The 16,296-nt window shown below is 39.2% G+C and overlaps 1 protein-coding gene across 1 annotated transcript in view; it reads left to right on the top strand.

Annotated features, from left to right (window-relative positions):
- The window catches only part of aplf (aprataxin and PNKP like factor), a 53,009-nt gene that overhangs the window by 19,620 nt on the left and 17,093 nt on the right, over nt 1-16,296 (top strand). Inside the window, exons 6-7 of the mRNA XM_041180575.1 lie at nt 13,355-13,536; nt 15,162-15,571. Coding sequence (XP_041036509.1) covers nt 13,355-13,536; nt 15,162-15,571 — 592 coding nt within the window. The remainder of the gene's footprint in view (nt 1-13,354; nt 13,537-15,161; nt 15,572-16,296) is intronic.

The following is a 16,296-nucleotide window of genomic DNA, read 5'->3' as shown; positions in this document are numbered from 1 at the left end:
AACCCATGGCACTACCATCTAGAAGGACAAGGGCAGCAGACACTTGGGCCACAACCTACAGGATGTTCCCCTCCAAGCCACTCACCATCCTGACTTGGAAATAGATCGCCATTCCTTCACTGTCGCTGGGTCAAAATCCTGCGACTCCGATCCTAACAGCACTGTGGGTATACCTACACCACATGGACTGCAGCATGTACCCGGAGTTCAAGAAGGCATCTCAACCACCTTCTCAAGGGCAATTAGGGATGGTTAATAAATGTTGGCCTAATCGGCAACACCCATGTCCCATGAATGAATTTTTTAAAAAATCCCCCACTTTATAATGATGTCTACACTTCAAAGTACTTCATTAATTGATTGAAACATTTTGAGGCATCCTGAGGTCACATGATAGTTGCTATATGAATGCAAGTTCTTTCAAGGTTTGCAAATGTCATTTGGTTTATTGGTTTAGGAACAGCTTAACATTTTCTGGCAGTGCTCCCTTTATCCACTCATTGCATGAAGCCACTCAATGACTTTATGAATGGGTGAAGTTATAATTGCCCATTGATGCAAGATAAAGTCTAGAATTGCATGCTTGTTATGGACTGTTTGTACTACAGTCCCATGTTTTGTATGCTGTATTTATTCTTGTGGTGTGAGTGTCTTTATATTTACAGCCTATCCTTAGTTGCCCTGTGTGGTTAGTGGCGGTTGTAGGTTATCTTCTTGAATTGGAGCAGCTTTTGATAGGTAACTTAAGGAGACAGTTACAACAACGAGAATAACTTATATTTATATAACGCCTTTAACATAATAAACCGCCCCAGAGTGCTACACAGGAGTGTTTTAAAGCAAAATTTGACATCAAGCCGCTTAAGGGGATATTAGGGCAGATGACCAAAAACCTGGCCAAAGAGGTAGATTTTCAGGAGCTTCAGGGAGGAGAGATAGAGAGGAGGAGAGGTTTACTGAGGGAATTCCAGAGCTTAGGGCCTAGGCAAATGAAGGCATGGCTGCCAATAGTGGAGCAATTAAAATCAGGATGTTCAAGAGGCCAGAGGTAGAGGAGCACTGATATCTTGGAGGGTCATGGAATTAGAGGAGATTACAGAGATGGTGAGGGCTGAGGCCATGGAAGGATTTGAAAGCTAGGATCAGAATTTTTTTAAAAAGCATGGTATTGCTTAACCGTGAGCAAGTACAGATCAGTGAGCGCAGGGATGTAGGGTGAATGGGACTTGTACAAGTTAGGATGTGAGCAGCATAATTTTGGAAAACCTCAAGTTTCAGGAGGGTAGAAAATGGATGATTAGCTAGAAATGCATTGGAGTAGTTAATTGTAGAGGAGCAACGGTATGGATGAAGGTTTCAGTGACAGATGAGCTGAGGCAGGACTGAAGTTGGGTAATATTTAGGAAGTGGGATTAGATGGTCTTAGTGATGGCACAAATGTGTTTGGAAGTTCATCTTGTGGTAAAATGTGACATTAAGATTGCAAACAGTTTGATTCAGCTTCAGACAATTGCCAGGGAGAGGATGGAATCAATACTTAGGGACTGAGGTTTGTAGCAGGGACTTTGGTATTCCCAATATTTAATTGAAGGCAATTTCTGCTCATTTAGTACTGTAATAATTCTTTTATTTTGACTGTGGCTTATTGAAGTAATTCCAAGTTGCTGTTCTTGGTTGACATTTTGGCAGTGATTTCATTGAAATTTAAAAAAAACTCAACAATTAAATTTGGGAAAGCATCCCACCTGAATGAAAGTCATGCGTTTGTCAAAACAGTCAGAAATGTTGTTGATGCATTTTACATTATTTTGATGTAAACTTCTTTATTTTTGTTGCTTATGAGATTAAATAATCTGTTGAATCTTCTGTATCTCCTTTAGATACTTCTATTAAGTAGAGCCAATAAAAATAAAGCATGAAGCAACTAAAAATTCTCAAGGATTTTTGTTACTATTATGTTTGGAATTTATCAGAAGTTTTTATTTCTTAAGCCAGAACTCTCTACTCGCATTTGGAGCATGATCATCTGTAGCTGCACTTCCTGAGTGTGCATCTATCCAGGAGTTCCAAGGATGAGATTTCACATCTGTCTCTTTCCTGTGGCATTTACTGCCAGACACTGTTATCACTTCAACTCTGTCTCCTGTGCAGAGCAATTTAAATCCTTCTAAAGGTACTTAATAAACCCAGGGTTACTGGCATACACACATATGGTAAGCTTGTGACTTGCCCATTGAAACCTCAGTAGAATTTCTGTGTACCTTTTAGGAACCTAGAATGGTGATTTTTAATATTACATTCAGATTGTGATGTTTAAAATAAAATCAAGTTTGCAAATGTCTTTTTAAATCATAAGTTCAGTTCTTTTCCTTCATCCATTTGGTGAAGTAGGGGGGATGGGGGGTGCAGGAGCCACAATTCTTACTGACATATAGTTATTTAGTACTACAGAACTTGAGTATTGCTAAAAAAAGAGATACGCTATCAAAGCTTTTTGCTTTGCGCTCATCAGGATAGCTGCAAGAAATTGCCTTCAGTAACAGGGGAAGAACAATTTATACTCCATGAGGAGAGGGTACTGGTTGGTTCGCAAGTTGACTCTGATTGGTAGAGGCCTTGCCATAAATGCAGCATGGAATAGTTAACTGCCCAGCTTTGTTCATATTCAAACCAGGCAGGTCGTATTTCCTGTTTCCCAATCAGAGTCAACCCGCCTGGTTTGAATTTGAACAAAGCTGGGCAGTTAACTATTCCATGCTGCATTTATGGCAACTCCTCCACCGATCAGAGTCCACTTGTCAACCAATTAGCACTCTCTCCTCATGCAGTATAAATTGTCCTCCCGTTACTGTTGGAAAATTCTTGCGAGCTATCCTGATGAGTGCAAGACGAAAAACTTTGATAATATGTCTCTTTTCTTTTCAGCAATACTCTTGCTGACATGTTTCATCTTTACAAATTCCGTGTTGGGTAATCTCATGGCAATGCTGTCTCTTTTATTTTTTAAAAAAAAAGCAGATTTTCGCAATGGTTTAGTGAGTAGCTACGCAAAGTAAGCTAAAAAGATGCATGGTTGATGCTAAATGGACTGATCTGAGCTGGAGCAGTCAGTTAGGCTTGGTGCTGCAAATTGTGGCAAAGAAAAATTAGCCAAGGTTTCCATCCCTGGATGCTTAAAATGCTTGTGTGTGGATGTTGCGTAGGACAGAATACAATGCCTCATAATCGTAGTCTCCTGATATTCATTGCCTAATGAATGTAAAGGCCACTCAAGCCAGCTGCTGAGGGAAGAGTGGGGTGGAGTTGTTTACTGGTTCTCATCTTCTATCTATCGTTCTAATTCCCTCAGCAGTGGGGAAGGAGAATACAATCAGTAAGAAATATGGAAAAAATGCACTATTTTGCCGTCAATTTTATCAGTTTTACATTAAATCTTGTTTCCACAAATTCTTAAGGGCCTGGTTTCCCACGTTAAAAGTCATTAGTCCAATTAGTTGAAATTAAAGGACTTAACAACTGTATTAAAAGTGACATCGAAAAGATTGTTACCCAGACAGATTAACCATTGTGCTGCCACAAAAACTTAAACCATTTAGTTCTGTTTTTTCTCTTGTCAGCTGCAGCAGTTTTTACAGCGACTTATATAAACAGAATACTGTGTAAGTAATTTTTATCCACTGCAAATGTGCAGTTATCTATAAATAGTTTCTCATTCTAGAATGAATTATTTTGAAACTGTACAAAATATTCCAATTGGGCCTCACTAGTGATGTCTCTATGTTTGGAAAAACTTCTTTTCACTTTTGTCAGCAGTAGTTTAGTTGGCAGCACCCATGCTTCTGAGTCACAGGGTTCGAGGATCATGTCCTACTCCAGGACTTGAGCACCAAAATCAGAGCTGACACTCCAGTGCTATACTGTGACTGTGGATGTGCTGTACCATCTTTTGGATGAGATATTAAACCAAGGCTTTGTCTGCCCTTTCTGGACATAAAAGATCCTGTATTACTGTATAGGAGAGCACCAGAATTATCCCAGGTGCCCTGGGCTAATATTTATCCCTCAATCAACGTCACAAAAGCAGATTACCTGTTCATTATCACATTGCAGTTTGTGGGAGTTTGCTGTGCACAGATTGGTTGTTGTGTTTTCCTATATTACAACAGTGACCAGAAGTACTTCATTGGTTGTAAAGTGCTTTGAGATGTCTGGTGGTTATGAAAAGCACTTAGTAAATGCTAGTCTTTTTATTTTACTTGTATTCAGGTGCCTTCAGGATGTTTGCCTGTTATTTGATAATATTTTCCACTGAAAGGAAATAATTGGTTGTGCGCAACCTTTTGGTTCTTAGAGATAGTTCTTTATAGATAGTTGCATAGATGGTTTTATGTGGACAGCTTTCTGTGAGGACAAATACTGCATAAACTAATTAAGCAGTTAGTAAGTTGAGTGGTTGACTACATCCATTTGCTTTAGAGTTTAGGAATACAGAATCCATACCAGTGCTAGGGTCAAGTTGGAAAGGCTTCCTCTTAAAATTACAGTTAAGGCTGCTACCTTAATCTATATGTTTTTGCTGATATTTTCCTTATCAACAGCTCAGTGAAAATCCTTTGGAACTCCAGTACTCTATGCTATTCTGCGTATTCAGGACTCTTCAGCGTTCTGTCAGCAATCTCTGCTTTACTTTGGTTTAGTTCCAATTATGAAAATTAATGAATAAGGAAGAATGTTGAATTAGTTTCCATATGACTGGTCCTCGGTCTTTGAAAGAATTTCGCACTCTTACACACAACTCCCTTTGCAACTTAGTATTTGCAGCTGCTTTAGTTTTGTTGTTTGGCACTTAACAGTTACGGTCCTGGTGCTGCCTTCTCAAAGAAACAACGTTGTGATTGAAAACAAACCCATGAATATGATGGAGGGAGGAGGAAGGATCGGCAAATTAAAATGGCAGAATAATGATATGAATTTCTTAAAGCATAGTGCCATTAGCTTATCATCACAAATAAATGCTGTAGTGTGTGAATGTTGAATCATCTAGTTGAAGTGGTATTAGGCAGCTTTCAGATAGATTCATCTATTACTTTATCTCCACAGGCACCATATTGTCTACCAGGTGTTGCAATGGCTAGGAATCTTCTGCAGCACCAACTTTTGCAGTGAAGCTTCTGTGAAACTGTTCTAGTTTTGTAATCCAAAATTTTTAAAGCTTTCATAGGCCACCATCTCCCCACAACCACCACATGTTCAGTGATCAAGCTATGTACTTTTCATTGTTTCTGTATATTCACCACCTAAAAGATTTTTGTGCTATTTTCCACTGTTGGTATTATGCCTATAAGAACATATGAGCAGGGGTCAGCCTCTTGAGCTTGCTCCATCATAGAGTGAGATCATGTCTGAACATCTACCTCAGCTTCACTTTTCTGTCCTATTGCCATGTCCCTTGACTCCCTTTGAGTCCAAAATTGATCTCAGCCTTGAATATACTTATTGACTGAGCATCCACAGTTCTCTGGGTAGAGAATTCCAAAGATTCACAGCCCTCTAAGTGAAGAGACTTCTCACTACTGTGCAAAATGGCCATCTCCTTACCCTGAGTCTATGGCCCCCACTTCTAGACTCTCTGGACAGGGGAAACAGCCTCATAGTATCTGTTAAGCACTGCAAGAATTTTATACATTCAATAAGGTCACCTCTAATTCTTCTAAACACCAGAGAATAAAGGAGGTCCAGAATATAAATATATGCCTTTGTTTTTTAAACCTTGAAAATCTTAATTGAAATTCCTGTTTTATTTGTGAGTTTTGATGAAGAAGGCTCTAATTTCATGAGGACATTTCTTGCCAATGGCAAGGAGAAATTCATGCTGTGCATGCACAGACTGGGCTCTCCAAGTTGCTGGCACAAAGAGATAGCTTTAGGGTAAATCATCACAGCGTGTTCTGATATTTAAGAGCAGTTGAGGCTTTCAAGTCAAAAGATTAATAAATTTACTCAAAGACAGAATAGAGTACCTTATAGGTTTCTATCACTTCGCCCTACATTTGTATGCTGCAAATAACATTGGCATCAAGGCAAAGAAAATTATATTACGATACAATGGGTCTTAAAGGAAGAGAGGGAACTGGAGAGGTGAAGACATTTTCATAGAAAATTCCAGAGTTTAGGGTCTGGGCAGCTGAAGGTTTTGCTGCTATTGGACGGTTAAAGGGAAATGGTAATGCACAAGAGGCCATTGTTGGAGGAACACAGAATTCTTGGAGAATTGTAAGGCAGGAGAAGATTACAAAAGATGGGGAGAGATGAGCTATTGAGTGCCTGGGAACCAATGTAGATCAACAAGAACAGAGGTGAAAGGTGAGTGAGACTAGGAGTATGATAGAAAACATGTAGCAGATTTGTGCATGAGCTGAAGTTTACCGAAGGTGAAGGTTGGGAGGTCAGAAGAGCATTGGAATGGTTGAGCCTTGTGACTAGGCATGGATAAAGGTTTCTGCCACAGATGTGCCAAGGTAGGGTTGGAGATGGGCAATATTTGTGATGGATGTAAGCAGTATTAATGGTGGAGAAAATATGGGGTAAGAGGCTCACGGTTGTAAAGGACACCGAGAAGTCTGGTTCTACCAGCGAGTAGCTGAGAAGGAAATGGAATCAGAAGTGAGAATACAGAGATTGTGGCACCATAACAGACTATGGGGGAGAAACTTGTTTATGTAGTGCTGCTTCGCCTGCCCCTGAGGAATCAGTGTAAGCCTGTGAACGCAAGCGAATTTTTCCCCTAGTGGCTTCAATATTCTTTGGTCTTTAAATTGAGGAATTGATGCTTATCCAGGATTGGATGTCATACAAGCAGATAGACAACAGAAACAGTGAAAGGGTTGGAAAAAAATGAAGAAATAGACCTTGGGGAAGGGATTATAAAGACTTACTTCCGATATTTGAATATTAACCCAAAAAAAGTAAAATGAGTTAAGATATGGAACACTGGCTGTTGTAGTTAAAACCTCCTGATTTTTCAGGAGCAGATCCCAGTTTATCCTTAAGCTTAATGAAGTTAAGCCATATAAAACACAAGGGGAAAAGCATGCAGATACGTCTTGCCTGAGGAAGTAATGGCAACCCTTTGTACTTGACTAAATGCTTCTCTTTATTTTCCTAGGTTACTTTGTGCTTTTTTCTTCCTGGGTGTATGTGTCTCCAGTAATAATGCACTGATCCGCTGTGTTCTGTAGGGTAGCAGTTCGCAGCTGTTCAAAATCACATGTATTGAACAAGTCTTATACATCAGGAAGTTGTCCTTCTGCAACAGTTGTGCACATATCCTTTTGCAGTATTTGTGCCATCATGGATACAGTTTGAGAGTCTTTGGCCACATAAGGTAAAATATATCTTGCGTGGGAAGTTGCCTGAAGAGATGTAGCAGTTTCAGATTTGGGGAACAGATGGAGCAGAAGCTGGAACCGGGTATCAAACATATGGGAACGGAGAGGGAGAGTGGTTTGAACAGAATGGTAGGTTGCCATTGGTATTTTCCACTTCAGTTCTAAAAGTCCTGAAGTTTTCTATTTTGGCAGTAAACAATCCAAAAAAATGAATGTAGAAAGGGAAATCTTCTTTAGTAGATAATGGAAACTGGTTTATCGTATTTCCATATGCTTTGGTGCACACTGCATGGTAACGATGCTCTCATACTGTTAGTGCTCACAACAAGGAACAGCGCTCAAGATAGAATCTTATCCTCAAAGGATTTTAGGTTTCATTTGCACGCTGAGATTAAGTAAAACTTTTGACCATGCAAGTAGAAATTCTGAAATTAGTTTGAATTGTTAGCTGTGTAACTTCCATGACCTCAGCAACAGATGTGTGAGTAAGTATAGTGAAGGATCGACTAACTAACCTTAAAAAGTTATCTTGTTTGTCCCCTTCTCCCCTGAAGGCACTGACTCTTGCTGCAGTATGGGTGGCATGGGCACCCATTTCTGTCTGCCTTGTCACTCTCGTGACTACTTGTAATATGCGAGACTAAACATTTATTGTAGCCAATGTAATCAACCATGCATAACTTCACTGTGAAATCCAATACTGTCATCATCTCACTGTTAGTGTGCACTTTGAGGAGGAGGATTGGAAATAGGTGTAACTTTTAACAGTGGCATCCAGTCAACCAGTATTTTTCTATGCTTTTTTCCTTAATAAAACAACATATTCTGTTTCATTGAATGTTAAAAAGGGTGGATTTTTTTCCATAGCACAATATGTACAATTATTTTTCCAAAAATATACTTTATTCATAAAATATCTAAAAGTTCAATCCAAAACATTTCAAATTGGACATTACAGAAAGTGTAATAATATTTAATTTTACTCCGTAGAGTATGTTGCATTTTTAAGTGCATCAATATAATTGCATCTACTATATACATTCAATGATGAGCATGCAGCCCGAGGGGTTCTACACAGTTACCAGACCCTCGATGCACTATGGTGGAAAGGTCTTAAATGGTGGCCTTTCCCCACTGTATCTTTGTGGCAGCTGCCCCAAATTGAATTGAACTAATTTGCAATTTTTGTAAAAGAAAGTTGTCCACTAGCTAAAATTGTTCTTTTAATTGTTGCGATAATTGAATTAACAATTCTCCGTGAATACTGATGATCGTTCAAAGTAATCCGTTTCAATTTACTAAAAACGATCCTTGACACATGACAGAAGGCCAATGGCCCACTGAGCCCCATCCTTTCAATGGAGCATGTAAGCAATTTGCTAGTTTAGAGATTTTGCTCAATTTAGTTAATATCCTGGGGAAAGTGAATACCACAGATAAAACTTCCAGAGAATGAATTAATGTCAGATTTCTCCCTAACTGAGGATGTTGAACAGAAACTGTTCAGGTATCAGGCTAACATTATCATTTTTAATATTTATGTGGCCAGTCACACCTACCTAATACCAGCAGCACAGGAACTACAGTGTATCCATCATAGTACAGCATTGTATGATTAGAACAAGTCAACATAGTTTTACTAAAGTAAAATCCTGGTTGACGAATTTATTAAAGTGCTTGAGGATGTAACTAGTCGGGTAGATAAAGAGGAACCAGTAGATGTCATTTACCTGGATTTTCACAAGGCATTCGATAAGGTGCCACAAAAAAGGTTAATAGGCAAGATAAGGGCTTATGGAGTTGGTACTACATTAGCTTGGATAGAAGATTGGTTAACGAGTAGAAAGCGGAGTGTGGGCATAAATTGAGCTTTTTCAAGTTGGTAGGCAGTGAATAGTGGTGTACCACGAGGATCAGTGCTGGAGCCTCAGCTGTTTAAAATCTATATTAATGACTTGGTGAAGAGACAGTAACGTATCAACATTTGCTGGTGATACCAAGCTAGGTGTGAAGGTAAGCTGTGGGGAGGACATGGAGAGGCTGAAAAGAGATCTAGACAGGATAGTGGGCAACAAGATGGCAGATGGAGTAAAATATAGGGAAGTGTGAAGTTATTCACTTTGGTCGTAGGAATAGAAAAGCAAAATGTTTTTTTTAAAAGTTGTGAAACTTGTAAGTGCTGATTTTCAAAGAGACTTGGGTATGCTTGTACAAAGAACACAAATTTGGCATGCAGGTGCAGCAAGCAATTGAAAGACAAGTGGCTTGTTGGCCTTTATTGCAAGGGGATTGAAGTACAGGAATAAAGAAGTCTTGCTACAATTGTACAGAGTTTTAGTGAAACCCTGGAGAATGGTTTCAGGGAGCAAATCATTTTGGGCTACGATAAGGAGAATTTACTTCACTCAGAGGGTTATGAATCTTTGGAATTCTCTATTCCAGAGGGTTGTGGATTCTCTATCTTCATTTAATGCTGGGATAGAGAGATTTTTGGTGTCTCGGGGAATTAAGGATTATGGGGAGCAGGCAGAAAATGGAGTCGAAGCCCAAGATCAGCCATGATCATGTTGAATGGTGGAGCAGGCTGGACCAGTCATATGATCTACTCCTCCCATTTCTTGAGAGAGTTGCCATCTGATCCTCATAATCTACAGGCTATTATTAAATGAGATATTCATCCAGCTCTTTATGAAATGATTATATGTCTGCCTAATCTTTATAATCTTCCACCCTTTAATTAAAAAGATATTGATTCAACTCTTTATGAACGAAGCCGGTGAATAAAGATTTTGCACAAACACAGTGAATCCTGAATACCATTCCAACAGCATGCTGCCTGGGAGAGAATTTTGATAAACCATCTTGTCTTTCTCAAGGATTGCCAGTGTTTGTATTTGTATTTTCAGTTTTTCAATTACAGTGTATGATTGATAACCTGCCTATGTCCACATTATCTTTACCTTTCAACATTTAAAAAGAAAACTGTTCTTAATTAGCAGATCCTGTGCTCAGCAGAGTAGTCATTAAGTAGAACAATTGGTCAGATTGTGAATCCAACTGGATTATTGCTGGTAGGTACATTGGGAAGTATTACAACACGTATGTTTTCCAAAGCTGTTTGCGTGTAAGTGGGAACAGTGTAGCCAGGAAGTTAGTGTTGAGTGAAATGTTACTTCACAGGTTGTACTCCATCTTGTTCAATGTTGATGGGTTAAATGTTGAGAGGGATTATATATCGTTCATTCAATTTATTAAAATAAAATCATGGTACATTCATTATACTTTAAACACTTGCACATGTTTTTAAACTGAAATCCCTTGAAAGACCCTGCCCTTTCCCTGAAGAACAAACTGTTTTGTCGAGCAAGAGTCCTTTCTAATTAGAAAAGTTAACCAATAGTGAGAATTGCAGCCAGTTCGTCCAGCAATTTCTAATCAAAACCTTTTTCATTTTTAGGTTCTCCTTTCATCTATGAAACCAAATACAGAGCTGCCTTTTTACTGGATTAAAATTAGGATAATGTTCTGTAATACTATTCCACTTGGACTAAATAGTGTATTTTCCAACAGACTTTATTGTAATCAAAATGTTTTTTAATGGCTTTTCCATTGCTGAGGGATTTTTTATTATTTAATCTGTGCCATAGTCAAATGAGAAAATTTGTTATTTTGCTGTCTATGCCTTTTTAATGTTGACCTGTTTCATTAGCTCCCTTGAACCAGTGTTAACTTTTGACAAAAATAATTGTGAAACTATGGGCTGGATTTAATACAGCCCATTGCAGTGGGAAGCATGATGGTCACATCCACTTAATCACAGGAGAGGCATCGCCTCAGTCACCTGGCAGCGCCACAGCCTCCCCCAATTAAATCTGAGGGTGGAAGGAGTTGCTGCGGGATTCCTAGATGCCACTGGTAGGGTGTCAATTACACTCATTTAATGAGCCAATTCACACCCATTATCCCTGAACCCACCATGACTATCTCTCCTTTCCCGTGACCCCCATTCTGCCTTCACTCGCCTTTGGACTGGGGTCCTACGATGATCCTGGACATATGGTGGGCGCAGTGCTGCCAACAGCCACCAGACCCACTGATGCCATGAGGAGCATATGACCTCTGATTGGCCGGCAGCTCTTCTGCCGCTGGGGACTTCAATCACAGGGAATGCCCAAAGGTGGCCACTTTAAGCCCCTAAAGGCACTTGATTCCATTGGACCTCCCCCATGGAACTGATGATGGTTCCCCAATTGGTGAGCGAGAACCCATTGGCTCAACAAAATCCCGGCCTATTGGCAGCTTTTGCTTTTAAGTACAGGCGTTTTGTGAGAATGGGCATTTGAACTTAGCCCTGTCTTTTGTTAACTAAATATAACATTCTGAAAGATCTGGCTGATGTCCATCCTCAAGCTATTTGTCTTAATGCTTTTGTAAGTAAACCAAATCAAAAGAAAATCTAATTCAATTAGAGTGAAATTTTTACTTGCCAAATAAGCTGATAATTCACAGGCAAATTTTAAGAATTGCTCACTAATAAGTTATAACATTGCTCCAAACAGAACATCAGAAATAATATTTTTTATTTTTGCTGAGAATCCAGATGTTACTCTCAACCACAGCGCAATCAGAATATCCTTAGCAGATGAATTCTCAGTATTCCTTCATGTATGTTAATCTTCACCAAACTCATGAAATGGCATACAGTTTGGTGAGATAAATTCTACTTCATGCAGATGGGTGAAACATAAAAAGAGGTGAAAATGTATTTTAAAATAGTCATTTTCCTTGGCATTGTTCATGGTTTGTCCATGTCTGTAGTCTTGCTATTGAAGGGAGAGAGAGGCATACCTCTACTATGAAACCTATTTCCAAGTTCGAAGGAAAGCAGTGAAGAACGTTTGGTTCTTTGGAGAGGTTGGGGATGGATGGGAGAATCTATATTTGCTGCAGGTAGATAATTAAATACCGCAGTTACAGAAAGTAAAGCATTTTATGCAATGGGGAGGATCAGCAACAGCCCCTCCACCCCCCCCCCCCCCCCCACATCCCTTGTCTCTTTCCCAATAACGTGTTGCAAGATGTGTCTGCATGTGAAAGGTACAGAAATGTGAGTTGTTGTAGGCAATCAAAGTTCCTGTTAGGAGGAGGGTCTGGTGGCATAATGATATATCAAGATGTTTTTAGATGTATCCAGAATATCTCTAATCATTGACATTTGCAGCATTTAAGCTGATGAATTATTAATGAATTCATTATGGAATCATATCACAACAGTCATAATTTGTTAATTCTATCAGATACCAATACAGTGTACAATTCTGTTCACATTATGAAAATTATATGATGATCATGTTTTCTCTACAAGCCATTTCCTTCCAGTTTTAGGCATGTGTTATATTTATAATCCACCAATGCATCTATTGTGGAAATAATGGCAGAATTTGTTGGGAACTGCTTTATCTTAAGAAATAACTTGCCCTGTTTTAAATAGTCGTTTGGTAGTACAGAACTTGAATCTTGCTGAAAAAAAATAATATGCAGGGTCCTGTTCTTTGCAGACAGAAAGGACAGGTACACATTGCATCTGTTTCAACTAAAATAAGTGGCAGCCATTCACTGGTTCATTCCTCGAGGCAATGCCTTGACCAATCAGAGTCAAGCTACCTGGTTTGAAATTCAAACAATGCTTGGCAGTTAACTGTCAGTCACCAATAACTGGTGCATTCTCCATGGTAATGCCTCTACCAATCAGAGGTTACTTGCCAACCAATCAGCACACTCTTCTCATATAGTATAAAGTTGCTGAGTTGTTGCTTCCCCTGACATTGGTATTCTTGCAATTGCCCTGGTGAGTGCAAGATGAAAGGTTTCGACAAAATGCCTTTTTTCAACAATACTCTGTTTGTTTTAGTGCACTTCCAATTATTTATCAGGTTCATACATTGTACATTTTTATTTTACTTCAGGTAACAGAAGGGGAAGAGAAAGAAGTGATGTAGAACACACCAAAACTCAGACAACCCAGCCAGGGAGAAAGAGACACAAGACCTTTGAGAATGTTGAAGAAAATGAAGCAATGGATCAACCACAGGAGAAAAAAGGTAGGAGGAGGAAACTGGAGCCAAATGAAGATGAAAAGCAAAGCAAGGTAAGACAATGTAAAGGTTTAACATGTTCTTTTCACCCTTAACTGCAATATTTAGGGTATGAATGAACTGCATCTCTATCTTGACTAGCTTCAATTGAATGTACTATCGCCAAGTTTGCGGGTGACACAAATATAGGTGGGAAGGCAAGTAGTGAGGATGACACGATTCTACAGGGGGTTATAGACAGGTTAAGTGAGTGGGCAAAAACATGGCAGATGAAATATAATGTTCCATACTGTTCACAGTATTCTAGGTGAACTAACTAACTAGGGATGGAGGGATTTTCTTATGAGGAGAGGTTGAGTCGGTTGGGCCTGTACTCATTGGAGTTCAGAAGAATGGAGGCAACCTTATTGAAATATATAAGACTCTTAGGAGGATTGACAGGGTAGATGCTGAAAGGTTGTTTACCCTTGTGGGAGAGTCTAGGACCAGAGGACATAATCTCAGAATAGGGAGATGCCCATTTAAAACAGATGAGGAGGAATTTCTTCTCTGAGGGCAGTCAATCTGTGGAATTCTTTACCGCAAAGGGCCGTAGAGGCTGGGTTGTTAAGTATATTCAAGGTTGAGAGAGACAGATTTTTAATCAGTAAGGGAATCAAGGGTTATGGGTAAATGGCAGGAAAGTGGATTTGAGGATTATCAGATCAGTCATGATTTCATTGAATGGAGGAGTAGACTCGATGGGCCAAATGGTCTACTTCTGCTCCTACGTCTTATGGCCTTATGATTTCAAGTCCGTTTTCAGGATAGCTGTTGCAGCTGGACAATTCCATCTCTTATCAATCCTAATCTCAAGAGTGTATTCCATTTCCTACTAATCATGGATTTTTCTACACCATTCTTGATGTCAATTTCTTAGCATTTCACTCCCTGAGCTATCAACTTGGAAAAAAATATTAAGCATTAAATAGTAAGGGAATTCTAGTGGGAGCACTTTCAGTGCCCTCTTTGTTTAATCGAAGAAAATGAATAAGTATTATAAATAGCAGGATTTTTAAGGCATCCGTTTTCATAACAGATTAAAGAGTTAATAGGTTAGAGGAAAAACTGCAAGGCTGAAGTAAAAGCTTAATATGCTGGAAATGTAGGGCAGGCCAGTCAGCATCTGTAAAGGAAAAAGATTGTTTTTGAAAGTTCAGGTATGTTATCTGCATTAGCAAGCAGTCTTTGTTAATATGTACATGTTAATCTTTTCTTGACTGGTTGTCATGATACTAACTTGCTCGTGGTGAACAATGATGTTGCAAGATGATAAATGCTTGAAACATAACAAAAGGTTCGCGTTTTAGGTGTAGCCAGTCTTTCTCCTTCAAAATTTGATCTGATGGGCAGTTCACCTTTTCAACCCACCCCTTTCCCTGCCTCTGTAGTTGCTTAAAACCTATTCTATCTCTAATTTTACCAGTTCTGACAAAAGATCATCGACCTGAAACGTTAACTCTTTCTCTCTTCACAAATGCTGCCTGACCAGCTGAGTATTTCTGCCTTAATTTCAGATTTCCAGCATCTACACTATTGTGCTTCTGTATAAATGGTTTGTTGTTGCAATTTTATTTAATTCTGTGCCAAGTTGGTAAATAGCTTTACTGACAGGTGGTTATGATTCTGTACGTCCTAGAGCAATACTAAAGGGAATACTCTTGGCACAAGTTCCAGTAATGTGAAAGGGGAAATGAAGAACAATCTCAATGCAGCTTCCGAGGCTAACAGGAACCAGAGGTTTGATGATGATGACAAAGGCAAAAACCAATACAACCATGACCCACGGCAACCATGTGAAGTAAGCGACTGGGTAATGAGTGATAAAGAGGAGGAGGAGAAAGAAGTGGAACTGATGAGCAGACAAGGTGAGCAGGAGAGTGTGCAGCAATCGGAAGCCTCACATGCACGCAGGCAAGATGTTCTCAATAAAAGCAGAAGCCTAGAACCTGATGAATCAGAACCAATAGAAGATGCAAGTGCTTCTCAAACCATACAGCAGAAGAAGCCTCGGAGAGCCCCTTGCATGTATGGAAGAAACTGTTACAGGTATTTGAAATCTATATATAATGATATATATACATAAAAAGTTATGTGCACTTCTTATGGCTGTATCCATCATATCTTCCAAATACCAATTTTTTTATGTATTGTTTGTGATTGTGACAAATCACAATTGAAGATTTTGATAATTACCAATCAAACTTTTTTTTAAAAAAAAGGCTTTCTAAACTTCAGTAGTACGTGTAAAAATAGCAATTCAAAATGAGTAGCCAGCAAATTTTACAATTGAAGGAAAGGAATTGAGAAACAAATTAAAATATTTTTGAAAATCCTTTTTGGCTTCTCTGCTGTGCTGAGTGTTTACTACTGGAAATACAGTTTATAACACGATAGAGACACAAGTTTCACAATTCATAAAATGATTAAGCTTGAGAGTGAAATGCCCCTAGAAATGGAGACTGAACCAAAGTAAAAACAGTTACAAGTCCATGACGGTTTCCAGACCCGTCGGTGTTGGCATGAGCAACTCAGGCTACCAGGTTATAGCTCCCAGAACTCTTGTCCATTTGACTTCTCGAACTGTTGTGGTTGACACTAAGGCTGACTATTCAGAGTTAGCAATAGCAGTTTAAAACCAGATTGCTGGCATCCCAGTGAAAACATGGGCAACCTTGAGGATGGGTTGATGCTTGGTGTGGTGTTGAGCATATTTGGGAATGGGAGGAGAGACGGGGCCATCTACAAGAATGGGATTAAGTGTAAGTGAGCAA

This window comes from Carcharodon carcharias, chromosome 2, assembly GCF_017639515.1.
Source record: "Carcharodon carcharias isolate sCarCar2 chromosome 2, sCarCar2.pri, whole genome shotgun sequence".
NCBI lineage: Eukaryota > Metazoa > Chordata > Chondrichthyes > Lamniformes > Lamnidae > Carcharodon > Carcharodon carcharias.
This window is presented reverse-complemented; position numbering and strand designations above follow the sequence as displayed.